Source organism: Psammomys obesus, unplaced genomic scaffold (assembly GCF_907164565.1).
Source record: "Psammomys obesus unplaced genomic scaffold, mPsaObe1.curated_primary_1811, whole genome shotgun sequence".
Classification (NCBI taxonomy): domain Eukaryota; kingdom Metazoa; phylum Chordata; class Mammalia; order Rodentia; family Muridae; genus Psammomys; species Psammomys obesus.
In genome coordinates this window covers 33,478,899-33,506,609 of record NW_026596073.1, presented here as the reverse complement: position 1 = coordinate 33,506,609, position 27,711 = coordinate 33,478,899, and the positions used below count along the sequence as shown (strand labels likewise).

The 27,711-nt window shown below is 38.7% G+C and overlaps 2 protein-coding genes across 6 annotated transcripts in view; both read right to left on the bottom strand.

Annotated features, from left to right (window-relative positions):
• Positions 1 to 353: 353 nt before the first annotated feature.
• Positions 354 to 17,068, bottom strand: Slc25a31 (solute carrier family 25 member 31). 2 transcript variants are annotated; one of them, XM_055626117.1, is made up of 6 exons: positions 16,834 to 17,068; positions 12,257 to 12,384; positions 7,738 to 7,855; positions 6,235 to 6,389; positions 5,192 to 5,328; positions 354 to 357 (listed from the first exon to the last, which is right to left on the bottom strand). In XM_055626117.1, the coding sequence occupies exons 1-6, from the start codon at positions 17,066 to 17,068 to the stop codon at positions 354 to 356; spliced, it is 777 nt and encodes a 258-aa protein (XP_055482092.1). The 2 variants fall into 2 exon arrangements, with proteins under 2 accessions (XP_055482092.1, XP_055482091.1); XM_055626116.1 differs by lacking the exon at positions 354 to 357 and adding an exon at positions 2,848 to 3,066 and having other exon boundaries at positions 5,203 to 5,328.
• A 5,516-nt stretch (positions 17,069 to 22,584) lies between these two features.
• Intu (inturned planar cell polarity protein) overlaps positions 22,585 to 27,711 on the bottom strand; it is a 60,776-nt gene continuing 55,649 nt past the window's right edge. For all 4 annotated transcript variants that reach the window (XM_055626101.1, XM_055626103.1, XM_055626102.1 and 1 more), the window contains exons 15-16: positions 26,044 to 26,201; positions 22,585 to 24,711 (exon numbers count right to left, since the gene is read on the bottom strand). In XM_055626101.1, the coding sequence (XP_055482076.1) occupies positions 24,600 to 24,711; positions 26,044 to 26,201 (270 nt within the window). In that variant the 3' untranslated portion in view covers positions 22,585 to 24,599. The remainder of the gene's footprint in view (positions 24,712 to 26,043; positions 26,202 to 27,711) is intronic.

Here is a 27,711-nt window from a genome sequence, read left to right as displayed (position 1 = left end):
GCTTTTTAGGTAGAAAAAGAAATTATGCTTCCCACAATACTATTTTACAGAACTAATTGAAATAATAATGTCCACATACTATTAGCACAGGTGCAATAACACTTGAATAAATTTTATTTTTTAAATCTCATTAACATAAACATACAAAAAAAACCATATACATCTTAGTTTAAATTCACTGTTCAATTTCAGCTAGCACATTGACTATAATATTACATGAAAAAATGTTGCTCTACCTTCTAAGAGTTTTAGAAAATAAATGTAAAGAAACTTTCCAAATAAAAGTGTATGAAATTCAGCACTGATAATTAGGTATCCACTTTTTTTTTCTTTAATTTATTATTATAATTTATTCAACTTGGATCTCGGCTGTGGCCCCCTCCCTCATCTCCTCCCAATCCCACTCTCCCCCTCTCTTCTCCCCCTATGCACCTCCCCTAGTTCACTGATAAGCCTGGTAAGGCTGCACCATGGGGAGGTGATCAGAGATCCTGTCACTGAGTTCATACCAGAGAAAGCCCTTGCTCCCCTTATTAGGGTCCCCACTTGGATACTGAGTTTATGGGCTACATCTGAGCCTGGGTTTTAAGTTCTCTCCATGCATTGTCCTTGGTTGAGTTTTCAGTTTTTCATAAGAGTCGCTGCACTCTGCCCAAAGTTTGGCTATGAATCTCAGCCTCTGCTTAGATACCTCAATCAGTAGAGACTTTCAGAGGCTGTCTCTCTCTCAACAAAGGAATGGATACAGAAACTGTGGTACATTTATACAATGGAATACTATTCAGCAATTGAAAACAAGGAAATAACGAGATTTGCAGGTAAATCTTGGGAACTAGAAAAGATCAGCTTGAGTGAGGTAACCCAGAAGCAGAAAGACATACAATATGTACTCACTCAGAAGTGGGTATTAGCGATATAATATAGGAAGGGTCCCACAGAGAGAAGCATGTGACTCTGTTCTCTTATGTGACCTTTAGTACACAGCATAAAGAAATGGCAAATCAAAAGTGGTTGCCTTCATAAGAACATTCAATAAACTTGTTTTAAAACTAAAAAAAAAAAGAAAAAAAAAAAAAGAAAAAAATCTATATTCCTAAAAAGCTAAACAACAAGGAAGACCCTAGGGAAGATGCTCAATCCTCTTTCAGAAGAACAAATGCTACAGACATTGGAAGCAGGAGAAGACAGGGAAGAGGACAGGAACCTACCATAGAGGGCCTCTGAAAGTCTCTACTGATCTAGGTATCCATCTTAAGAATACTTTTGCTATGCTGTGCCAACATCAGTCTTGATCTCAACAAAATTATTTCCTTATGAAGTCTACATTATTTTGTTCATTGTAAGTGATCTCTGTTTAACAACAATTTAATGTCATACAGTGTTCAGCTCAGTTTCAGATGCTAAATATCTAACTTTTCTTTCTTGACTATACCTTGACTGTAGTCTAGGAATTTAGCTATTAAATTTGTTTATTCTTTACCTGTGCCACTTAGAACTTTCATTATTTCTCTTTCCTCTAAGGATGGCTCTGCAATAGTAATAATTTAGTTCACCTTTATGTGGGAAACTATTCTAAAAATTTTTTTTAGTTATGTCTTTGATCTGAAAGAAAATACCTTCCCTTTTGTTTCCATGATTTCTGTGTTACATTGACCACTACAAGAAACCAGCTAAGAGTTCCTAAGGAACTCTTTGAGTAACACTATGTATTTGAAATTATTAAGTATATTTTGCCCAAACATCAGGAAAAACTTTACTCCGTTATGACAACTTGGTAGCCTCACAAAATTTCTCTATGGTTTATCTCCACTGACGTAACATTCTTTTTCCATTAAACTTTAAAATCTTGGGTATTTTGAATGTACTTTATTTCACATCTCTGAAAAAGTGAGACTCTCCTACAAAACCTTGGAAAGAGCATTTAACCCTGCTCCTTAGAGAAATGCTTTGACACAGCCTCTCTATGAAGTCAGACTAGCTTAAACTCTTGATCCTCCTGCCTCAGTTTGCTACAGTGCTAGGTTTATGTGCATAAATGTCCAATCACCATGTCCAGCGTGAGAAATATCTTTTGTTGGCTAGCTGAAAACCAGCTCCACTTCAACAAAAATGTTACTATGGTGTGTTTAGAGGTAAAGTTGGTGTGTGTGTATGCGCGCACACATGCACTGGCAGAAAAGGCTTGTTATAATAGCTTTCAACTTGCTTTATTATCAATACAGAATACAAAAATCTAATGTTCAGGGGAGATTTCTTTTTTTGAAGATATACTCACATTAGCAAGAGTAAATATTAGCAAATTTACATTTTTCAAATAGTTTGATAGTATCATTAAGTCATTATCAACTTTTAAATGATGTAATTTGCACTTATCAAAAACTATGGAACTGTAAATGCTAACACAGTCCTGCTTGAGCTGCTTTAACAGATGCTGCAAAAGAAAGCTGATTATGTAAGAGATACTGATGACAACCCTTGATAAATGTTTAGGAACTATCTGTCATATAATACAGTTTCTAAAAGCTGGGATTAAAGCTGTACTAAGCAAACAGAGATTTAAAGATACTTCCATTTCTCAGATTTCACATTATATAGTATTTACCACAAGTTTAAGAATTTTTTTAAACAGAAGTAACTTAGACTACATATAATAAAATGTCTCACTAATGATTATGGGTTTAAGTGAGAAGAAAGCCCATTTTGTCCTGACTTTTAGTACTAAAATCTTGAAAACAAAATCTTTTCTTTATTGCAGAATAAACATTGTAAGAGACACTGACAATAGTAACACACTATCAAAATATATACAAATGGCAGCTATGTAATTTTTATATTTTTTGACATTAGAAATATGCACTTCTCAATTTAATCTCCTGATGAACCACTTCCAATATCAATGTTAAGGAATTCCTTGATTTTATCATATAACACCAACACCAAAGCACCCCCTGTACCACGAAGGATGTTGGAGAAGGCACCACGGAAGAATGCACCACTTCCTTCATGTTGATATATTTTCAGAAAGCAGTCTATGGTTCCTTTATATTGCCGCTGAGACTCACCACTCTATGTTAAAAAGACAAACATTTTCTATTAGTTTATTATCTTTTAGGACATTTTAGGACATCACTACTATAGATAAAAACTAATGCTATGTTGAGTTAATGAGAATACATTTAATATTGTACTAAGGGAGTAAATAATGTCCATACTTTTCAGAAACATTTGAAAACTGACCATATTGTCAAACATTAAAGGATGACATGGTTTAAACTCACCACATTTCAATTACGTGAAAAACTCAGCAAAATTAACACTAGGAAATATCTATTTTTTGACGATTAGGACTTTTTCTTTTTAATGAAAACTTGAAAAAGCAAACAACCCAAGAGTCTTTAAATTAAATCTTGGCTAATTACTTTAACATTAGGAAGAGACTGATGAGCTTAAAAAAAAAAACAACATAAAAAAGTAGGAACAACGCACACCTTTATTCCCAGTACTCAAGAGGCAGAGGCAGGAGATCTTTGAGGTCAAGACCAAGCCTGGTCTACAGACTGATTTCCAGGTCACCAGGGCTACCTTGAGAAACACTGTCTTGAAAAACAAACAAACAAACAAACAAACAAACACCTTGCAAAACCAAGTAGGATCAAATAAATAAGCACAAGTTATAAAGGAAGTATCAAACAAAGACAACAGAGTATATGATGCAGAAACAGCTCAGTGCTTGTTGTATGGGGACCTGGTTTTAGATCTCCAGCCTGAAGTCTTTGGGCACACATGTAATCCCACTGCTCCTATGGAGAGATGGGAGGTGGGGACTGGAGGCTCCTGGGTCAGCTAACTGGGTACTGGTAGGTATGCAAGAGTTATACACTTTCTACCTGCCTCCACCTACATAGAAGCTGAGGCCTTACACCTGAGGGAGTGCTATATATGACCTTCACATGCATGCTTGCACTCACAAAAGTGTGCATGAACACAAACACACAAAGGATCCTTTTAAGTCAAAAGATAATGAAAACAGTAAAATGAAAAGTTTAAATCAGCTCTCTGAAATATCTGTGGGTCTTTTCTGTAATGTGTTAGAGAAGAATGGCCTCCATATCGTCAGACAATGTGAGTGCAGAGGATTAGAGACTAGAGTAATACACCACACACTTCATGATAATTATTTTTATAACCCAGAAAGCAGAAATGTAAACCTACCAATAATATAATTTATAATTTAAGTGAAATAAAACCTAGCACTACAGAATTGTTGCTTCAGAAATGCAACTGTCAAAGTCACTGTCACAAGGAAAGCTGCATATTCCATGGTTTACTCAATATTCACTAAGATTTTGCTTTTAGGAAGCTGAATCTGATCACCTTACACAGCGTACATTCCTTTGCTATGCATTCCTGGATCCTCTGCACATTTCTTTTTAGTCCTTAGTTTTGTGTCTTCAATACTACACTATGGGTTTGGGAGCAGGTTCTATCATATTTCTATCACCAGAACTTAGTGTAGATTATGCATTCAAATGTTTACTGAAAAAAATGAATGTAACATATAAGACATGGAATATATTAAGTTTAGGCATTTATGTTTAGAACAAAGGTTATTATAAATACTTTTCACCCTTGGAGTTCAAAATAATATACTTACTATCAATATTTTTATATTAATTTGCAAAGGAAATTATTAGGCTAATGGCCTATAACTGAGTTTACTTTACTTGAGGTAGTAAGGTTAAGATGGATTATTTGAGGTTGAAGATTAGCTAGAACACTACTGATCTTTCAAAGGAGCAGAACTCACACAGCAGCTCATAACCATCTGTAAATCCAGTTCCTGGGGATCCAATGCCCTCTTCTAGCCTCCTTGGGCACACAGGTGGTACAGACATATACAAAGGCAAAACATCCATACAAATCAAATAATAATTATTCCAAAAAATTTAAAAGGATCAATATATTCATCTAATCTCTGTAATTCCCCCCTCCATACTCCCAGAAATCCAGGAGTAGAAGGAACTTTTGTTTTCACAGCAGAAAGGAATAAGCTTTGCTGGCTCTTTTACAGCAGGAAACAATGCAAGTTGGAGCACAGAAAGACAGATGAACTTATCTTTCAGCTAACATGTCTCTGAAATTCAAACATTACATTTACATGTAAGATACTAATTGATTCAGTTAAATTTACAAATACATTACCTGCATCATCATACGTCTTCTAACTGTGTCAAAGGGATAGGAGAGTATTCCAGAGCAGGTAGTCACGATTTGAGCAATGATAAAAGAGATAAGAAATGGGGTTTCCTTTGGTTTTGGCAATAAACCCTAGGAGAAAAATGTATCAAATATTAATTTAGTTTTGCAAAGTACCTTAAAGTTTTAATTCAAACGCTGTTTTTATAAATATATGAACAAAGATGAAATAACATTTAAAAAGCAATAAAAAAAAAAACATCTGAAGCTGAGAAAACAGGCAAGTAGTAAAGTGCTTTCCTAGCATGCAGAAGGCCCTGGAGTTCTTACCCAGATTTCTTTGGAAACATGCTACAGTGATTAAGAGCAAAGACATTTTGTTTGCCATTAATAAATACATTTCTTAATGTATTAGTATACATTTGTTAAGACAAATCTTAAGTTACGTGTCTTCAGAATGTGTTTTAAACTTAGAAAAATAACATGAAGTTGTAGAGTACTTAATATTGTTTCTAGTACTAAGTAACAGTTCAAAAATGGTAGCCATTATTATAGTCTTTCTTTTTTCCACATGAGAGTGCTACTAAACTCTGAACTCAAAAGACAAAACTGCAAAGCAACATAGAAAACACCATATTGAATCCAGAAGTGGCCAGTGGTAAAGCAAACCACATTTAATTAACTGTTTCCTAGTTCCCACACTGATTATCTGCATATAATGTGGTAATAAAACTAATGTACACCAGAAAAAAAGTAGAACATGTATTTTTATCTGCCGAAGACATGGAGGCCCAACCAGTATACTCTCCACACATCCTGTGTGTGATGCAAAAACCTTAAAAGCTTCAATGTTGGCAAAGTGATCATGTAAAGTCAGTCATAATAGTTATAATTTAACTAAATTATGGAAGTCACGGATTAAATGAAACTTTGTTTCTATTTTATCATTCAATTTGATTTATGTAAAGCAATTATATACTAGAGAGTAGAAAAAAAGAACAATGTATTTCAGAGACCCCTTTAAAGTCACCAAATTACCTTAACGGTGTCATAAGCTCCAAAGTAAGAGGCTCGATAAACAATGATGCCCTGAACAGAGACACCAAACCCTTGGTATAGACCAATAATTCCATCTGACTTTACTACTTTCACAAGGCAGTCACCTAAACCCTTGAATTGCCGTTGATCAGGACCTAAATTAAAGCAATGAAACCTGTAAGTAACATTTATATCAAATAACTATAAGTAACATTTTATACCAAACATCTTAATCAAAACAATTAAACATTTTAAAGATTCAAATGATGTGAAACTTTTACCCAGAAAAATATTCTAATTAAAATTTCTAATTCTGGACCTAGGTCCTATACACATATGTGACCAATGGCAGCTTGGTCTTCATGTGGGTTGTCTAGTGAGTGGAGGTGGGAGGGGGCCTGTTTCTAACATGGATTCTGTTGCCTGCTTTTGGATCACTTCCTCCTGGCAGGGATGCATTGCCTGGCCTCAGGGGATGAGGAGATGCTCAGTCCTGATGTGACTTGACATGCTGGGGAGGGTTGATATAGGGGAAGTGGGGCTCCCCTTTTCTCGGGAGAAAGAAAGAAGGGGAGGAAGAAAGGGAAGAGGGAAACTGGGAGGGGGCACCCTTGGGATGTAAAGTAAATAAACTGAAATAAAATAAAAAATAAAATTTCTAATTAAGGACATAAATAATCTTCACATTCACTCAAGATTTCAAGAAGTATTTTAAAAGAAATTAACTGAAAATATTAATCTCTTACAAAAAGTAATAAGCAATTTGACTTGAAATATGTCACCCAAATTACCAGAAATTATGAAAAAATACTTAAAAAGAAACAAAGGAAATCTGCAGGGTGAGAGCTGTTTCATCTCACCCAGAGAAGAACCACTATAAACAAACAACGCATACAGAAGGAGCACTGAAGGAAAAAAGTTACAAGCAAGCTTTGGATTCACTCTTGTCAAATGCCCATTTCCATTTTTTCTTTTAAAGTGAAAGGAAAAAAAAAAAAAGTTACTCTAAGCCTGTTGCCTACGTATTTGTTTCGGAATAAATTCTGTAGACTAGAGGCTGGAAAGACGGCCTGGCAGTTAAGTGTTTGCTACTCTTCCAGAAGACATGAATTCAATTCCCGACTCATGCTAGATGGCTCACAAGTGCCTGCAACTTGAGGTCCAGGAGATCTAAAACTCTCTCCCGGACTCTACCAGGACCCTTATACTCATGGCCTTCACTCACAAAGACACACATACACAAATAAATCTCAAAAAACTGTTAAATTTGGTAATAAGGTTGGCACAAAAATGGTTCAAAGCACAAAGGAATAATTAATACTTATAAAAACTCTGTACCGCCTTTACTCCCAGCATCAGGAGGTAGAGGCAGGTGGATCTCTGAGTTCCTAGGCCAGTCTGGTTTACAGAGTAACTTCCTGGACAGCCAGGACTACACAAAGAAATGCGAAACAACAAACACCCCCCCCCCCCAAAAAAAAAAAAAAAAAACAAACTCTGTACCTTTTCCAATATCAACACCTAAACGGGTTCTGGCAAAATCTAGTGGATACACCACACACAAGGATGTTGCTCCAGCAGCCCCTCCGGAAGCTAGGTTTGCTAGAAACCACCTCCAGAACTGGAATACACAAAGTTTAAAAGCATTAAACTATAGAATATGACTGTTCAAAATAGCTGGTAAACTAATTTTCACAAAGGTTAAAAAAAGCAAGATTTAGAATTTGCTCTTATAAATATCTATGATAATATGCAAAACATTTCCCTCATATCTATGCACCCTTTCCCCTCACTCCATTCCCACACTGGGAATAGAGCCCAGGACAGCATCACAGGCTTTTGGGAATAGAAAAGATTATCTAAACTGGGGCTGTTTAAGGAAAGTATAGGACAGAAGGCCTTTGTAAGACCAAAGTGAAAATATCCTAGTCAGTTTCCTAATTCAGGCTCCTGCTACGTTGAATGCTAATATTTCTAATATTAGTTTTAAGTTTTGGACTGCTTTGAAACTCCTATCTTTATCTTGGCCTAGAATGCCCTTCCTATTGCTTTTCAAAATCAAACACAGTTGTTGCTTACTGCTTTAACTTCTGCTTCTTTTATGAAGCCTCTCATCTCCAGCCCTGTAAAACTGTCTATAGCCACAGCCTCTTCCTACCAACACTTTATGTCAGAGAACAAAGGTGAATCACAGGAACAAATCAAATGTATCACTGTATTCCAACTTTTATTTTAAAATTGTACTTAAAACCTTTTCAATTGTAGTTATATATATACACTTACATGCCTACAGATTATAATTCTTGAGGCCAAGATAATTTGTATTTAATATATTTGGTTACAATTCACACTTTGTAAAATTTATCCTTGAATACAATTCAACAAGTTAGATCCATAGTTAAATAACCATCACCAGTTTTTAAAACATTTTTTATCATCTGAAGAAATCCTATATTCCTTCTAAGTCAATCTACATCCTCTCTAACTCCTTGAGCCCTAGGAAACTTAATGTTTTTTTTTTATCTCTACAGTGTCAACTGTAGAGATTCCATATGAACAAAACAACACAATATGTAATCATCCATGGTAGTTTTGTTTTCCATTTGACAATGCTTTTAAGTTTGATTCATGTAGCAACATCTACTATGACACTTCATCTGCTAAATGACACTGCCATATAGATGGATACATCTGATTTTATCTATCAACTAGTTGTTTCATTGGCTAGAGGTCATCTGTTCTGTTTTTTTTTCCCACAGAACAAGTCATGTAATTTGCCCAGGGACACATGCTCACTAAATAGTTGTTTTAGTGAAGTATATAGGTAATGCCACTTACTGTTTCCACACTCCCATGGCTCCCTTTAAGTGAGGTGTATCTGTACTACTGTGTATCATGTTACATAATCACAGGCAGACAACCGTATCGAGAGATTGCATGTGACACTGGGGTAACTAATCCACAAAAATCTGGCAGAAAAACATGAGCTGGGTCAAGACTTTCTTAGAAATCTGACATGAGACATTAGAGAGTCTATGCAGTAAGAATAGCGATGGAACATTATTAGTTTTTGATATCTGATAAACTTTTGGGATTTTTTTTTAAAGCTAGAGATAGACTAGAATGTACAAACATACACATTTATTATTTCAGGTAGTGCTGATACACCCTGGATCCCAGGTTAAGATCCTCTGACTTAAAGAAAGGCTATCAAAGATCACTGTAACTTTGGGCTTCAAATTACAAACATGTAAGTTATGCATATAACTTTTACAACTAACATGTTTTAACTATTAAAATAGGGGAGCAGTAGTGAGAAAGCAAACACACCTATAAAAAGCAGGTAAGTAGAAAGCCTCCCACAGAAGAAAGAAAGAAAAAAGAAAGAGAGAGAGAGAGAAAGGGAAGGAGAGAGAGAGAGAGAGGAGAGAAAGCAAGCATATAGTTTGGTTTGGTCCTTTGAGAGGCCATCTGCTCAAATCAAAGTGTCACTCATCACCTCTTTTGTCTGATCCAATTCAAGTGAACCTATTACCACCAGTAAGTCAAACCAGATATGACATAGAACATAAGGACTTGTAACTGATATCTTTTGTTTGTTTGTTTTTTGGTTTTTCAAGATAGGGTTTCTCTGTAGCGTTGGCTGTCCTGGACTCACTTTGTAGACCAGGCTGGCCTCAAACTCACAGAGATCCTCCTGCCTTTGCCTCCCTGAGTGCTGGTATATTAAAGGCATAAGCCACCACGCCTAGCCATACCTATATCTTAAATTCTAGTAAATCTATTTTCTTTTCCTTCTTAGACAAGGAAAAAAAAAGGCAGATCACTGACTTGGGGTGGATAATTATCTATTTTCTTCAAAACAGATAGTTCAAGTTGTGCATGTGGAACTTACAAAAACAGATACTGGCGAAAGGAGAGAGGGAGTCAGAACTGTTTATGCAGAATAATGATCCTAAATTGATTATATAACAACACCTCTGACATTACATTAAGCATGAAACAAAATAACCCAAGAAAGACTGTATATCAATAAGCATTTCAATTATTTTAAATTACTAATTTAAGATTTTACAATATTGCCCTTTCACCCTGCTATTGATTTCTAGGCCATTCCATTCTACTCAGAAAAGATATTTAATACTTCAGTCTCCTCTAGACTTTCTTTGTTATGTAACAATTCTCCTATTCTGAAAATCTTCCATGTACACTTGAAAAGAATTTTAATTCCACTCGTGTTTAATGTAATGTAATGTAATGTAATGTAATGTAATGTAATGTAATGTATTTTCCCTTTTAGGTTCATTTGGTCTACTGTGAAATTTAATACCAGTAAGTATTTACTGCCTTTATAGCTGAAGAAACTACCCATTGTTCAAATTGGCATATTGAGGTGATCTTAATACACAGTTTTTGTCCTTTATACTATTGATGTGACATTTCACAGCTAAAACTTCTGTAAGCTGAGCCATCCTTACATCTCTGGATGAATCCCACTCTATCATAAAGAACAGTGTCTTCTTTCTAATGTGCTGCTGGATTTCATGAGCTAGAATTCTGTTGAAGGGTTCCCCACCACCACCCTTCATCTATGCTCAACAAGGATATTACTTTCTCCTTTCCTTTTTTTTTTTTGGTTGTTGTATCTTTCTCTGTTTTGTTTATGATGGTGACAAGTGAGGTGACTGGCTTACACATTTACTGTATTTTTTAGTTTATTCCTCGTTGTTAAAAGTTTACCATACTATTACACATCCCACACCTTCTGTAGTTTCTGTTTGCTCTGTTTTTAGCTGTGTGCTCGTTCATATGAAGGTCAAAGGACAATTTTGGATTTCATTACTCAGGTACTATCTAATTTGCACCTTTTTCTCTCTCTTTCTTTGAGTCAAGGTCTCTTAGTGACCTGGAGCTCACTGATTACACTAGGAAGGCTCCAAGGATATGGTTGTCTCCCTTCCCAGCGCGAGGATCATAAGTGCACACCACGAGGCTCCAATTCTTTTTAAATATGAGTTGTGAAGTTTACACTCAGAACCCACCCCCCCCGCTTGTAGAGCAAATATATTGTCTACTAAGCTATCTCCCCAGCCTCATGCCATCTTTTTATTACACAATTTTCTGTGTTCCTGACCTCTTTTGTCTTAGCTTCTATGCTGGAGAGTAAACCCCAGAGGCCCACACATGCAAAACGGGCACTCTATTATCAAACAACACTCTAGCAACTTCTCTTATGCTTGATTTCCATACATGAAAAACATTTCACTTTTTTTAATTTTATTTTTTTCTTATCAGTTACATTTTATTAACTCTGTATCCCAGCCGTGTCCCGATCCCTCATTCCCTCCCAGTCTCTCCCTCCCTCCCTCATCTCCACCGTGCCCCTTGCCAAGTCCACTGATAGGGGGGACCTCCTCCCCATTCATCTGATCCTGTTTTATCAGGTATCTTCAGGACTGGCTGCAAAGCTCTCCTCTGTGGCCTAACAGGACTGCTCCTCCCTTGGGGGGTGGGGAGGCCAAAGAGCCAGCCATTGAGTTCCTGTTAGAAATAGTCCTTGTTCCCCTCACTATGGGAAACCAATTGGTTATTGAGCTACCACAGGCTACATCTGAAACTGACATGCAACCAAGGACCATGAATGAATGTAACCCAGAACATTTCACTTTTTTAGGGAATACGCAAACCACTGCTGGAGGAAATAAAAATCTGATGGCTGCTTCTTTATGCTTATGAAAAGCAGTAATTGTAAGATAGGAATTACATTTACTCTTTACTCTGGGGTACAATGCATTGACACAAGTGATCCCTTACTGAAGCTAAAATATTTTATAAATTTATTGAATATAATATAAAATTTTTATATATTATATAACTTTATGTTAATTTGTCAACATTTAATGTTTTTCATTTTTATTATTTTCACTAACTTCCAGAATACCTTTACTCCAAATAAGACATTATACATAAGACAAATTCAATAGCTTCTTAGAAAATTTTAGACATATTGAAACATAATTACCTGTTTTTCTTTATTAACTCCAGACATGAATATTTGTTTGTATTTGTCCTTAAAAGCGAAGTTTAAAGCTTGTGTTGGAAAGTATCGAATAACATTTGCAAAATTGCCACGCCAATAACTGAAAAAACCTATAAAATCAAACACATAAATCCATTTACATTAGAAAAGAATTTTTAAAAACATAGTTCTACTGAAGAAAATGCAACATCAACTATGCAGTCCATTCTAATTTTGTTCATTTCCAACAAAATCTAAAGGACTCATCAAAACAAGTTATTAGCTAAACAAACACAGGACTATTCATTTAGGAAAAAGTAGAGCTCACCAGTAACCTCTGACCTCGTCCGCATACCATGATCCAATTCCTACAGTTATAAAGCATGAGCACACTGGACCAAACAAACAGATCCACTTACTGAATCAGACACACAACCATGAGAATTAAAAGGGAGTAACAGGAACTTATGCTCCCTTCTTTTAATGTTCTGAACTATTTGGAAAAGGGCTGGAATACCAAAAAGGGAGAATGTTGGGTGTAGAAAGAGAAAAGTTGATCCATTTTATTTCAAGGTAGTCTCTCCTGGTCTAGTGAAGTAAATAATTCCCCCTCTTCAGTTCTCCATGAACTGCCCAACCCTCATGACACAAGTCATTATGTGACTTGAAATCCAGAGCTAGCTATATATTCCAGAGCTCCCCATAAAGCATGACAGTTAACTCTTCCATAGTCTTGGATTAGTTTCAGGAGATGTCAAACTGCCAAGAGCTTTGATTGTATACTTTTAAATAGGGTATCCCTAGTCCCAACATGGAGAACTCCCCAAATCAGGCCTTTAGAAACATTCAAAAGGCAGTGATTTCATAAAATAAAACGTTTACTCATTCCAGACCTGAAAATGGGGGGAATGCAAACTAAAGCCACAGTTATTTTGTATCTGTTAGCTACCAAAAAGTACTAGTAGGGAAAAATTAACCATAATTTTTATAATGTATGAGACTCTCTTCAAAACTAAAAGCACAACTACTTACTATAGGATCCACAATTCCACTACTGAGTACACATACAAAGAACCTGAAATTAGGATTCTGAAGATGTCTGCGCAGCACTACACACAACAGCCAAGATCCAGGGTAGCCTAAGCACCCATTAGCAGATACATTAAGAAGCTGTAGCATATATGCATATCGAAATTATTGTTCCTTAGAAGAAAGTTCTTATGAATCTGAGGATATCATGCTAAGTGAAACAGGATGGCACAGAAAGACAAATGTCATATGCTATTACTTGTATGTAGAATCTACAAACATCTAACAGAAACCGACAGTAAAATGGTGGTTCTGAAAGGCTAGCAAGGGGTTTGTCTGGTGGTAAATAAGGAAAAGCGAGATGTTAGTTATATAGAATGAGGAACTTTTGAATATCTAACACAAAGTATGGGGACTTTTTTTTTCTTAAGAAATATGGCAAACTATTAAGGTAAGCAAACAGCTCCCACTGGGATAGGAGGGGTCCCAAAACTGGGAATCCACAGACGGTGACTACTGTTGTTAATGCTGGTGTTTACTTGCAGTTCCCTAAAAGAATATGCCATAAACCACTGAAGCTATACAAACTGTTTTAATTATATATAGTGATGAATATGTTAGTTTGCTTGATTGTGGTAATCAAGATAACATACATATATAAAACCATTCCCCTATACATGGTAATGCATCCAGTTTTATCTGTCAAGAAAGCTAGAAAAATAAGTTTTGAGGATGCATCCAGTTTTATCTGTCAAGAAAGCTAGAAAAATAATTTTTGAGAAAATAGTAACAAGAAAAAATAGTAATTTGCTAAATACTTCTTTTAACTCATTTACCACTAATACCTACTACTCATTAAGGAATAGCATTTTCCCCCTTTCCGTATGAAGTATTGGGTTAAAACAGCATCTAGGGCACAGGAAATTTGTTCAGTGTAACTTGCAACTATACAGAATTAGAACTGAAACGCAAGCAGTCTAGGAAAATACCTCACATGTCCAAAAACACTGTAATCATACCTACACTTGCTGTACCAAGAAGGCCCATTTTCAGGTGTGGTAGTACACGTCTTTAACCCCAGCATTTGAAGCCAGCTAGAGTTACATAAAGACAGGTTCTAAATCGGGCAGGGGGCAACTGCCAAATTTAAGTAAAATAAATAAAAAAAAAAACAAATGTGGAATTTAAGCAAATTATAAGGGGGTATTTCTTGCTAATGAGTTGTGCTAAATTAGTAAAGATGGTAGTAAATCTAATATTTGAGTGTATTTTTAATGGTATTCTTATTAGTTAATAAAAACTTTCAAAAAATAGAGCTACACACTTATTTTCTCAGAGTCTGCCCTCTCTAAGAGAGGGTTCAGAGAGTGAAACAGGACTGTGTAAATGATGCTGAGTAAGATTTAATCTTATAGACTCCAGCCACCGTAACACAGGAACACTACCTTGGCAAAGGATAAGGTCAATTTAAAAAAGATTCAGAAAGTACTTTTGGTAGGAGTCTTTCCAACTCATCAAGGGAGATTTAAGTTGAAAAAAATACAAAAACAAAACAAAATAACAACCCCCACCCACAAAAAAAAAAAAAAAAAAAAAAAAAAAAACAAACCAGAAAGAAAGAAAAGAAACTAGTTTGCAGTAACATGAGAAAGGCACTGGACTTCCCATTTTGTACGTGGCTCACACACACTTTAATGATCACTTTGGAAATGGCTAATTCAGATCATAAGTTATTCAGTATAATTATGTAATAATGATTACTATACCAGATGTTCATCTCACAAAAGAACAGAACAGAGTTTCGTATCTTTGGTGAACATACTAAATACAAATGAAAGTTTTCATGACAAAGCTATCTTTTAACAAAAAAAAAAAAAAAAAGACCCTGATAGAGCATTACATTTGTAACGAAGAGTAAGTCCTCTTTCCCTCTTTCCTTTCTTTTTGAGAGCGGATTTTACTATGCAGCCGAGCAGGCAGTCTTTGAACTTGCAGAAGTCCTCCTGACCCTTGCATTTCATGCTTTTGTGATTTAGGATTATATTTCTCTGACCTGCACACACAAAAATTTCCCCATAAGCCTTCAAAAATGCCTCTAGATGGCAATACTCTTCCTGCTGTGAACTATCCCATAGCACAGGCTGTATCCTGCATACATGTATGGCACATATGAATGCATACATGAAGACACACGAAGTACATTTTAAATAAATGTTTTTAGAAGTTATATTAACACACCATTTGCCACAATTACTGAGTTTTGGCCACTTGTACATTCTGTGCCAAGAAGAATGCCTTGTTGAAAGGCCTGGTCTTCAGTGGATCTTCAAAATAAGCAGAGCATTTTGCTGATTAAACATCAGAATACTCAGAGGCCATTATGCATCCACATTTGTACTTCTCAGGAGCTTACACTTCAAGAAATAGCTAAACTACTTGATTATTACTTAACAGACAGCATCTTGCACCCTGGGCCAGGCACAAGTGTACTTCAGGTACAAATACTGATGTAACAGACCCACAGGGAAAGGGCAGGCTAGTGTCTTATTTGCACACAGGATATATTTAAGCCCTTCTTGGCCTTAGGAATACCTGTCAAATGGGTCAAGACATTAAATTCTGGCAGGTTAAGAAAATAGATCTGTAATCCTAGGACTCTCGAATTAGACAGGAGGATCAACTCAAGTTCTATGCCAGCCTGGTCTACATAGACAAGTCCAGGCCAGCAAGGGCTACATAGACCCTGTCTCAAAACACAGTGCTCCTTCACAATCACCATAACACCACTGCCAGCTACCACCACCACAAACCAAGAAACAAAAAGAAAAAGAAATCAAAATGTCTAATAAGCGATAGCTGGCAGCTGTCTCCACCCTATATACCCTTTTCTGATTGACCTCCCCTTTCTTTTGGTTCACCCCCTTTACTGCGGGTGATTCCTTCTCAGGAAAGCACACCCCTTTGCAGAGTGACTCAATTCCTCTGCATCACCCTTTCTGGTGACACCCTATTCGCTGCTGAGTGACCCCCCCTCTTTGGATGGCCCCTTTTCACTGGGTTACCCCGTCTGTGGATGCCTCCCCCTACAGCTAGGTCAATCCTCTTCCCCGGGTCATTTCTTCCTCTGGGTAACCTCTGCTCGGGATGATTCCCGTATCTAGAAGATACTCCCTTTAAATCTTCTGGATCACTCCTTCTGGTGTTACTCTGCCCCCTAAATGACTCCCTTTTCTGGATGACTCCCTTTCTGCTGTGTCACTCTCTTCCCCTAGATCACCTCCTCCTCTGGTCACCTCCTGTGTATGGCCCCTCCTTTTTGTGACCCTTTTTTCCCTGGGTCACCCTTTCTCTGGATAAGCTCCCTTCTTCTCTACCACACTTTCAATGTCACCTTTTCTTCTGGGTGACCCCTTTTTTCTTTGGGTCATCCTTTCCGGAGTCACCTATCACATCCCCCCCCCCCCCCCCCCCCGCCCCCCCCGGCCCACCGCCACCCCCCCCCCCCCCCCCCCGTGTCTGGACCCGAAGGCCAAGCTGGGCACCATACTCACCCTGCTCCCGCGGGATGCGCACCAGGCAGTCCACCATGCCCTTGTAGCGCTTCTCGGGGCTTATCTGCTTGGAGGACGCCTGCACCTGCAGCAGAAGCTTCACCCGCTCGATGGGTGCCACAGCTGTCTTCGACACGGCGGCCGCGACCCCTCCAGCCAGCAGGTCCCTGGCAAAGGACACAGGGTCAAACAGCCCCTTCTTCGAAGGTTGCTTCCTGGAGGATTCCCTCGACATGCTGGACAGAGAAGGACCAGAGGAGAACAGACAACCGACAGCAGCAGCGCCACACCAAGACCCAAGCGACAATGAGGAGAACCGGAAAACGGCTTCAGCTTTATCCTGGCGGGAAAGCGGCGCTAAGGATGCCGGGAGGACAGCGCCTCCTGAGAGCTGCGCAGGCGCGTCCAACGGCCCTGCCGCCTGGCGTGGGGCATGTGACCGCAACACGTGCTTCCAGGTGCGCATGTGCAGTACACCGCTGCTGTTCTGGCGCTCGTGGGTGGGCACTGATTGCTCCTGCCGGGTGGAAGCCTACGCCTACCCTATGATTAATGGAATCCGCAGTTTACCCTGCTTTACGCATCACGAGCCACACTCTAGCCAGGTGCTGCATGCATGTAATCGGGGCAGGTGCAGGTGCCCTCGGCCACCAGCAAATTGGAGACCAGCCTGGGCTACATGAGCTTTTGGCTTAAATAGACGTCACATTCTGCTTTAACAGGGACCGTTTGTCTAGTCACCCTGGACATACGGATTTGCTGGTTCCTCCTCAGATGTCAACATGTTCTCTGTCATACTTTATTTAAACTGAATTTTCTATTGAATGGTGATCCCCGACTGAGAGCGAACATTCAGGGGAAACGGGACAGGGGCAAATTGTGTTGTTGGCTTGTTTAAATTGATGTATTAAGTATCAGGGTTTCTCTTTGTAGCCCCGGTTGGTCACGAAATCCCATGTAGACCAGGCTGGTCTCGAACTAGTAGAGCGTTACCTGCCTCTGCCTCCGGAGTGTACCACCCTGTCTGGCGCTCCCTCTGGGGAATTCTACTTTGCAGATTCAAGAACTAATGACTTTCTAAGACAACAATTCACTTTTTTTCCTCCACAGAACCTTTCTTTTAAAACGTATTAAAGTCTACAGAAACATTTTTTTGCTGTTATTGTTATTAAATATGCTAACAAGGACCATATTAAAGATATTTAAAAATGTCCACTTACCCAGTTAAAATAGTGAAAAATCTATTGCAGAGATAATCAATAATTTTTTAATTATCATTTTAAAAAAATTGTGAATCAGGATCTCAATTTAGCCCTGACTGGCCTCCAACTTATGGTAAAATTCCCATTTGAGCCTCAGGAGTATAAGCCACCATGTATAGCTAAAAATACATACACACACACACACACACACACACACACACACACACGTGTGTGTGTGTATATATATATATATATATATATATATATATATATATATATATATATGTTTTTTTAAGAATTTATTCTTTGACAGTTTCGTGTATTTAGTGAAATTTTAGTCGTTTTGAAGGAAATCGCCAAGTTGACTTTCTAGCTGCCTTGAGAGGCATGGGTCACAGGTTTTTCAGGTTAGAGTCCTTGACTCCTGAGACGCTTGTGTGCCTTTCAGTTCCTGAGAAACAAAGGCACTCCTGCAGGCAGTGAAGTATTCCCTTGAAGTCAGTGAAACACACAGAGGTTTGACAGGCCAATTAGTCTTAAACATACATCTTGTGTATCCTGTATAGCTTGCAAACATCATAGTATCCTAGCTACTAATGTTGTGTTGATCCTGGAAACTGCCACTATAGTCTGTATCTGTTAAGGATATAAAAAGTCTGATTGCTTGGAATAAACTTGTGATAGTCTCACATGTCTGGTTAAGATTCATTTCTCATCAGCCATGTCTTCCCTCCCTTCCCTCTCTCCTTCCCTCCCTCCCCCTCTCTCTGCTTTCCACTGAGTTTGCTTAGGATTGCTTGTATGAGCGGGGTGGGGAGGTTATTTTCTGAAGCATGGGCTACTTTTCAGTGGCTGGGGCACTCTCCACCAGAAGCTATCAAATACTGTTTGCCTCTTGGGGTGCTTGGGGCTTCTTGTGCCTCTTCCAGAATCCAAGAGGCTATGTTGCTATGACCAGTCTTAATGCAGGTAACTGCAGGTGCAGTGAACTCACAAATGCAATGTGTCCAGAAGATTTGGATTTTGTGGCACACCTCCTTACCCTCTGGCTCTACCAGTCTTTTGCCCCTTCTTCAGTAATGCTCCCTGAACCTTGGAGGGGTGATATAGATACCTCATTTAGGGCCAACCACGGCACCATTACTTATTCTTAGCAGTTAGATCAGTTCTGGTTTGTCTCGCATTAACTATCGTTTGTAGCTACAAGGAGGCCGAGAGCAGCCCTGATCTATAGGTAAAAACATGAGGACATTGTTCATTTAGAAAAAACAACAGTAAGTAGGACCCCCACTGGGGTTTATGAACCCTCAGCCATGGGCTCTTGGCCAGGTTTACAGTGCCACAGCTCCTTCTTGTGGTGTGGACCTCAGATCCAAGAAAGCAGTTAGTTATGAAGCCACTGCTCCAGCAGTGGGCCCAACTTGACTTGCAGATTGCCATTACAGCTCACGGGGTTCACAGCTGGGTGACAATATTGCTGGCTCTTCTCCCCGGTCAGCCATGCTGCACTTCCCTGCAGCATGGAAGCTAGCTATAAGGGAGGATGAAATACATTTTCCAAAATTATGTACATCTATATCTATCTATCTATCTATCTATCTATCTATCTATCTATCAATATAAAATTGAGTAGTATTTTTATACTTTTGAAAATTTAATACTTGACAAAAGATAGTTGGATTAAACACCACTGCTTTCACTTTTCTGCAATATTATACACGTAACCCCCTAGAAAATTTCTTCTATTGTATCATTAGGACAGAATGAAAGTGGGAAAAAAAAAGCCACTTAAGTCTCAACAACATTAAGAAAAGACTTTTATTTTCATGGAGTCCCAAAAGGGCTCAAGTTCACCAAGTCTGCCCTTATCCCACACTTGAGGCCTCTTCAGAAGCTGATACCACATTCAAGAGTCTTCTGGTAAGAATTGCCCCAAGAATGTCTCTTTCTTTTCTTCTATCTGGATTTTTTTTAATCCCATATACCAGATCCCACCATGGCATCATATATACATTCTTAATTTCTTTTTAAAGCATGTTTACTACTTTTCAGTAGGTCGTCTGCCTATCCTTCATGTGGTATGACCCACCAAGAGACACTTTTATTGGAAGATGGATGAGTTTTAGCTCTCTTGAACACAAGGACTTAATTTTTCATTGCTATCTCAAGCATGCTATAACTTCTCTAGTTTTGTGTCTAGTAAGGAGACAGCTAGGCCAGGACTGCAGACCAGAAATCTTGTTAATAGTTTGACTAGTGCTCGTGACATTAATTGGCAAATTTTGCCTCCACGCACTTCCATCTGCTTCACTCACCCATTCTGCTAGTGTTATCAGTTTATCTTTCCATTTAATATACCATGTCTAGATTAATCTTCCTGAAGCAGCCATTTTAATCATCACCCATAGACTTCTTAAAAATATTAGTCGCCTCATCACATTGATTTCAAGTTCCTTTATGAAGCCCACTACTGATTTCAGAAATGATCAGTTTTTTATTTGGGGAGACCTGTAAGGAGAGATGTTTCAGTCTCAGTTAAGTAATGAAGCTGGTCAACAAGAATGCCAGCAAAAATGGGAGATGTTAATTTAATTACTCTACAAATAAAACTGTATTTTTTTTTTAAAGTAAGAATCTATCTCTGGTCACTGGGGACAAAACAAACAAAAAACAAAAAACCAGTCTGCTGCCTTCAATGCTGTTTCCTTGTATGCTCATGTCTAACTTGACAGCTGGCAATATTATTGCTTATTCCTCTGTGATGCCATCTCCATCCAGTGATACAAGGCCAGTGAGAAAATATCTACTTAACATGAAGGGAGTTTAGTCAAGTTGTCAAAGTCTAGACCTGAAACTGAGTGATTGCCTGTGTGACAATTTACTGATTCAAGGAAGGAAGTTCTAGTGATTTTTTTTGGGGGGGAGGGAGTCTTTTTTATTATTTTTAAAAATTTATTATTTATTACAATTTATTCACTTTGTATCGCCACTGTAGCCCCCGCCCTTATCTCCTCCCAGTCCCATCCTCCCTCCCCCTAGTCCAATGATAGCAGAGGTCCTCCTCCCCTTCCCTCTGACCTGAGCCTATCAGGTCTCATCATGACTGGCTGCATTGTCTTCCTCTGTGGCCTGGCAAGGTTGCACCCCACAGGGGAAGGTGATTAGAGAGTAGGCCACTGAGTTCATGTCAGAGAGCCCCTGCTCCCCTTACTAGGGAACCCACTTGGAGACTGAGCTGCCATGGTCTACATCTGTGCAGGGGGTCTAGGTCTTCTCCATGCGTAGTCCTTGGTTGGAATACTGGTTTCTGCGGGACTCCCTCTGCCCAGGATTTTTGGCTTTGTTGGTATCCTTGTGGAGCTCCTGTCCCTTCCAGGTCTTTCTATCTCCCCCTTCTTTGATAAGATTCCCTGCACTCTGCCCAAAGTTTGGCTATGAGTCTCAGCCTCTGCTTTGATACCCAGCGGGGTAGAGTCTTTCAGACGCTCTCTGTGGTAGTTTCCTGTCCTGTTCCCTGTCTTCTCCCACTTTCAATGTCTGTCCTGTTTGCCCTTCTGAATGAGGATTGAGCATCTTCCCTAGGGTCCTCCTTATTGTTTAGCTTCTTTAGGACTATAGATTTTAGTATGTTTATCCTATATTATATGGCTAATGTCCACTTATAAGTATATACCATGTGTGCCTTTCTGCTTCTGGGTTACTTCACTCAGGATGATCTTTGCTAGCTCTCACCATTTGCCTGCAAATTTCATGATTTTCTTGTTGTTAATTGCTGGGTAGCATTCCATTGTGTAAATGTATCACAATTTCTGTATTCACTCCTCGGTTGAGGGACATCTGGGTTGTTTCCATTTTCTTGCTATTATGAATAAAGCTGCCACTAACAGTTCTAGTGATTTTAACTGATATAAAAGTACCCGGGCTAAGGGCCTATGTGTTCTCTCTCCTCATGAATTAGCATGGTTACATTTTCTCAATTGGGTCTGAGGTCCCTTCAGCAAACCCTCTCTGGGCCACCCTGTTTGCCAACTTCACTACATTTTCTTACTTCCTTGTTAATTCTCTTAGCAATCCTGCGGCATACTTTATCTTATTTGTGGTCTCCCTCTGCCATGGGAACACAAACTCTTTGAGGACAGAAAGCCTTACTTATTTTGTTCACTGCTGCACCTGCAGTGTTTGGCAGTGCGTGGCAGTGGGTAGAAGTTCAGGAATCATTTGCTGGGTAAGTGTATGTAAAGGCAACATAAGGATAGCAAGGTGCAGTGGTTTAAGGTAGCCACTGCCAAGCATGATGACACACGTTTCATCCATAGGACCCACACAGTAGGAAGAGACAGTAAACTCTAGTTGTATACCTCATGTACAACTAGACCTCATGTGTGCCTTAGCACACGGGCCTTGGTGCTGTTATGTGAGCACAAACACATATGTGCGCGCGCTTGCACACACACACGCGCACACACACACACACACACACACACACACACACCCAAATGTAATATTTTTTAAAGGCAAACATAATACTTCAAGCATTTAAAATTCTGGATAATGTAGAAAAATAGCTTTAATTACATACAGAAATAAGACTCTTCATAATTAAATTAGTTCATATGGTTTGGTGTGTAGGTTCAAGCTTTAATAGAACTTACCATTAAAAAAAATTGAAAATATAAATCCTTATTCACAAAATTATTCTGAGAAGTAATTTTCTGAGACCATCCCTGCCATGTGGTGCAGTAATAGGTATGCCAATGCTGTTTGCTTTGGTTCTCAAGCAGTGGCCATCTAATGACAAAAGGTAGCCACAGCTCACGCTTTAACCATGTGACAACCATGGTTTAGAGAGAACACACAGAAACAAACAATGGCAGACAAACGTAGTAGGATGGTTTCACAGTTTTTTTCAATTGGTGTCAGAAATATGTAAAAGCAATTATTTTACAATTGCTGTTTTGTTAGGTATGTATCATTATCCACAGTCCATTGGCACAAAAAGTAACACACTTCCTAACCTCTTAGGGACAGTTCTCCATGACATGACAGAAACTAAAGAAAGCTAAGAACAGAGAGAAGGGAGAGGAGAAGGGAAAGCAAGAGTCTAAAATTTCTTTGTACTGAGCAAGTACTTATGTTTTTGTTGTTTGTTTGAACTAGGGTCTTGTTATGTAGCCCTGCCTGTTCTTGAATTTATTATATCCCCCTGCCTCAGCCTCCTGAATACTGGGATTACAGGCATGTGCCACCATGCCTCACTATGTCTGATTTTCTAAGAATACCAGGTAGGCAACGTCTTTTACTTTCATATGATGCTACAGTGTTATAGGGATATCTTGGGTGACTGTCTAGTCATTTCTATAGTTTTGGAAGCTGCTTGCTCTGCACTTCCTGTTTATTTAGATAATATTAATCCTTCTCAGGTGGGTGGAAGACTAGTATAATCTTACAATTAAAATAAAGTTCTTTAGAAGTAACCATGGCTTTAGCTTGTTTTTTTTTTTTTTCCTTCTTTTCAGTGTTTTAAAGCGGATTTTATTTTCTAATTGTGTGTTGGGGTACTTGTTGAGGCCAAAGGATTCCCTAAAGTTACAGGTGGTTTTGAAATGCCTGGCCTGGGGGCCAGGAGCTGAACTCAGGTCTTTTCCAGTGAGGTACTTGTTCATGACCTCTGAGACATCTCCCCAGTCCCCTCTCAGTGTTTCCAATGTGATTTGGTAGAGTTGCTGTAAATGTATATGAACCAGAATGTACTTCAACAAGAAAGAAAGCAATGGAAGTTTACAGATGATTACAAACATGTATCCTAATCCAAATGAAGTTTACCACAAAGAATAAAGGGAATCAAATAAATATAAATTAACTCTCACTGATATCCTTCCCCCATATCTCTGTAGTGAGATATCTACTAAAATACTTAAACTAATGCAAAGGATTCTGATTTTCTAAGAAACCAAAACACAGACATTGCAAATTTAGATACTGACCAATAAGCAAAACAAACAAACAAACAAACAAAAAAACCCCAAACCAAACCAAAAGGAAAAAAAGCAACACATTTTTCTTAAGTGGGCCTTTCACAGTCCCAATGCAATAATCATGTGGTTGTCCAGGTGCTCTGAGGTCTATCTGGTGCAAGGGCTCACTCACAGCACAGCACAGACTGCAGAACCTTGTCATCTCTTCAGTGCCATGATTCCTTTACCAGGTATCAGTCAGTACTGGACTTTAAGAAAAGCAATGAGTTGAATACGATCCCCCGATAAACATCTCCTATGTTAATTTTTTTATTAAAGAATTCACATTATTTAAAACTTTTCAATAAATTAGCATGGTATACCAAAATGGCAATAAGTTAGCAACCCTGACTCCACATCAGCCCGGATGTCTTATATAATACTACACATGATTTGATGCACCAACCCAACAGCACTGAGTCTCAGTATTAGCAGGATAAATTCAATACTGAACAATGAATACACTAAGCCTTCTCTTTATATGTTGATTTCAGCCATTCTAACACTGTCCCAGGGTCCATTTGTGTTGCTTTGCATCCTACAAACGTTGCTACAACGTTAATCCAAAGAACAATTTAAATGCCATTTCAATGGCAATTTCTGAGACGGAGTCATGAAAACAGACATACAGTTCCTGAGGTTTGGGATGAAGAAAGAGCCTTCTGTGGGGAGAAGGAAAAAAAAAACATGGTCATTTCAGAAATTAAAGATGATTAAAAGCCATTCTGTTTGTTTTTTGGTTTTGGGAGAATCACTAATAAACTGAAAACAAAAACACTACCTCCAAAATCTCAGGAATCTAAGTTTACAGAAAGTAGAATACATCTCAGTTTCTAAATAAACAATGTATATCTTAATTAACGTTACTGTCCTAGAGTGTAAAAACTCCTATTTAATCAATGCAGTCACCACACTCCTCAGTCTTAAATACATTGCTCTTCTTCAGAATTCCTGTATTATATTTGTATGATCTAGTACAGTGTGTGCATATATATGTAGATACTCATATTTTTGTATAAATATATAGATATATGTCAATATTGTATCTATAAACACACAGTGAGTACACATAGTTCATATTTCTTTACAACATGTAAGGCTTGGAGGTGCTGACTATATCTCTGCCTCTGGGTTCACTAAGCTATTCGCTCATCCATCCATTCTGTTTGCTTACATAACTCCCATCTACCACACCTTCATATTTCATCAAGTTGCTATTGAGTGCCAAGTGCAACTACAGATGGCAATGGTAGGGAAGACAAGTAAAAATCCTGATTTCACAAGGCTGGCATTCTTATGAAGGGAAAGCCAATAAGCAACCCCCCAAAAAAACAGTAAAGGGGATGGTGCAGAGAATGACAGAGTGCTGCTTTAGGAGCAGAAGGAAGTTCTTCATGGGTCCTCTTTGGGAACATAACCTGTCAGTGCTGATGGATATAAAAGCGGAAAACTCTTCCAAAGAAGAAAAGGCAGAAACAGCTGCCTAGGACCAACGAAGCTGGCCCACAGTGGACACACAGGCTGACACAGACAGGTTGGTCTTGAAGGAGTGTGTGGAAAAGGGAAGAATAAAAGGGAAGAGGGAAAGAAAGGAGAGACAAAAGAAAGAGATGTGGGAAAAAGAGCAAGGAAATGTGGAGGGGAGTCTTCTTAGTTATTTGAGAAGAACAACCTTGTTCCTGATCCTTCCTTCCTTCTTTCCTTCCTTCCTTCCCATCCCTTCCTTTACCCTTTCTCTTTTTTTTCTCTCTCTCTTTTTTAACTTCAACATTCTTCAATCAACTCCACCCCCCATTATCCTCTCATCTCTACTGGAAGGACAAAAAGGATCTATTTAGGAAAAAAAAACCCAAAAGTAAAAAATTAAAACTAGAATATATGAAAAGCTTTTAAGCTTGACGACAAGCCCAGGCCAAGTCGTTAAGACAGCAGGCACCCTTGCTACTTCCCCTTCACATTTCTAACCTCTTATTTTACACTTTACTCGAACTTACCCTACCACCCAGTAGCACATAACTGGTGGTGCTTTTTTCTGGTCAGTCCAGTTTTCAGGTGAACACTCGAACAGCACGCCATGTTCTTTCACAGGGGTCAGAGAAGACACCGAGTTTGCAGACTCTGAATCACCTCCACCACTTAGCGCTTTCTTTTTCTGTAAGTTAACATCTTTTCTGAGTATTAACTAGTATTGATAGTGTTACATTAAAATGTTTTGGACTGGCATGCAGCTCAGTGGTAGAATGCTTGCCTCGCATGCACAGAGCCCTGGGTTTGATCTCCAAAACTATAAAAATAAAATGGTTTCACATAACTATCTGATGGTGGTGATGTTGGCTGACTCTGGTACAACCTGTTTCAAATGTTATTCTTCTGTTAACCTCCAGAAAAACCAGTCCTTGTTTTAAACATTATCTCCTAAGATACATTATAAGCTTTCACCCTAGAGAGCAAGTACTGTTCCTCTCTCTCTCTCTCTCTCTCTTTTAAGACAGGATTTCAAAATAAAGCTCGGGCTGTCTGGAGCTTGTCTCAAACTTGTGACACTCATTTTGTCTCTTTTTCTGGGGTGGTTGGATTACAGACATGCCTCTTCATATTTGATCTGTTTTTTTTTCCCCTCTTTTTTAAGATAAGTGTGTGTGTGTCTACCCACAGAGGCCTGCTGTTAGAAGTTGTGTTCTCCAAACAGCCACACAGCCTTCTCGCTCTCCACTCATGCCTGTTCAAAAATGCTTGGCATGATCAAAGGGAACTGGTAAGACAGAAACCCATACTGCTCAGCCTGACTATGACTAATTTCCTCTTGACACTTGCTCTCCTGGATTTACTGTTTGTTAATTTATTTAGCTCCATCATTAGAAGACAGGCTTCAGGGAAAGGATTTAGTTTATTTTCTTTTGTAGCAGACTAGAATATTGTCTGGTGCAGAGCAGACATTTAACGCTTAATGAAGAAGGCCGATTTCTATTGCTAAATATGACCAAATAAGGTGAGAACACTCCCAGAGCAGCCACCAATATGTTAACATGGGAGGGGAAAGCTCAGGAACCGAAAGCAGGAGGGCTCCCTGGTCAAGCATAACACGTCTTGTTAATAATAATTTCTGAGAACTTGAAGGCGTGAAAGACAGAATTCCACTGCTGAGTCAACCATGAGAAGTGATTAATGCAGCTGGATTTCTATCCGGCTGAGAAAACAAGGGGAGTTAGGGCTCCTTACTCCCAGCCCAATTAATGTTCTTTTAAGCCCAAGCTCTTCACAAAATCGGTATGCTGTATACATCATAAGTATCTTGAGAGAGATATGCCTGGACAGATGTTAGATCATGTACAAAGTCCCCTCTCTTTCCTTCTTTTACTTTTTAAAGATTTATGTTTTTATTTACAAGTCTGTGTGTCATGGGTTGAGTTGAAGTGCATCACAGGTGCACAGGCGCTTATGGAGGCCAGACGCCATCAGGTACCCTGGAGCTGAAATGACAGGTGGTTGTGAGCTGTCGAATGTGGTGCTGGGAACCAAACCCCGGGTCTTCACTACTGAGCCACCTTTCCAGTTCTTCTTCCTTTTGTTGAAACAAGGTCTCATATAGCTCAGGGTACCCTCAGACTTCCTATGAGTCTGGAGATGACTTTTTGAATTTCCCATCCTCTTGCCTCCAAGTC

What these genes read in the sequence shown, in the direction of transcription:
- Slc25a31 (XM_055626116.1), bottom strand. Translation starts at nt 17,068, where the DNA reads ATGTCGAGGGAATCCTCCAGGAAGCAACCTTCGAAGAAGGGGCTGTTT. An exon ending in GCGCATCCCGCGGGAGCAGG is followed by an intron (nt 12,385 to 16,833) that starts GTGAGTATGGTG and finishes TTGATTTTATAG; the next exon opens with GTTTTTTCAGTTATTGGCGT. An exon ending in GAAGACGTATGATGATGCAG is followed by an intron (nt 3,067 to 5,202) that starts GTAATGTATTTG and finishes TTTTTAACATAG; the next exon opens with AGTGGTGAGTCTCAGCGGCA.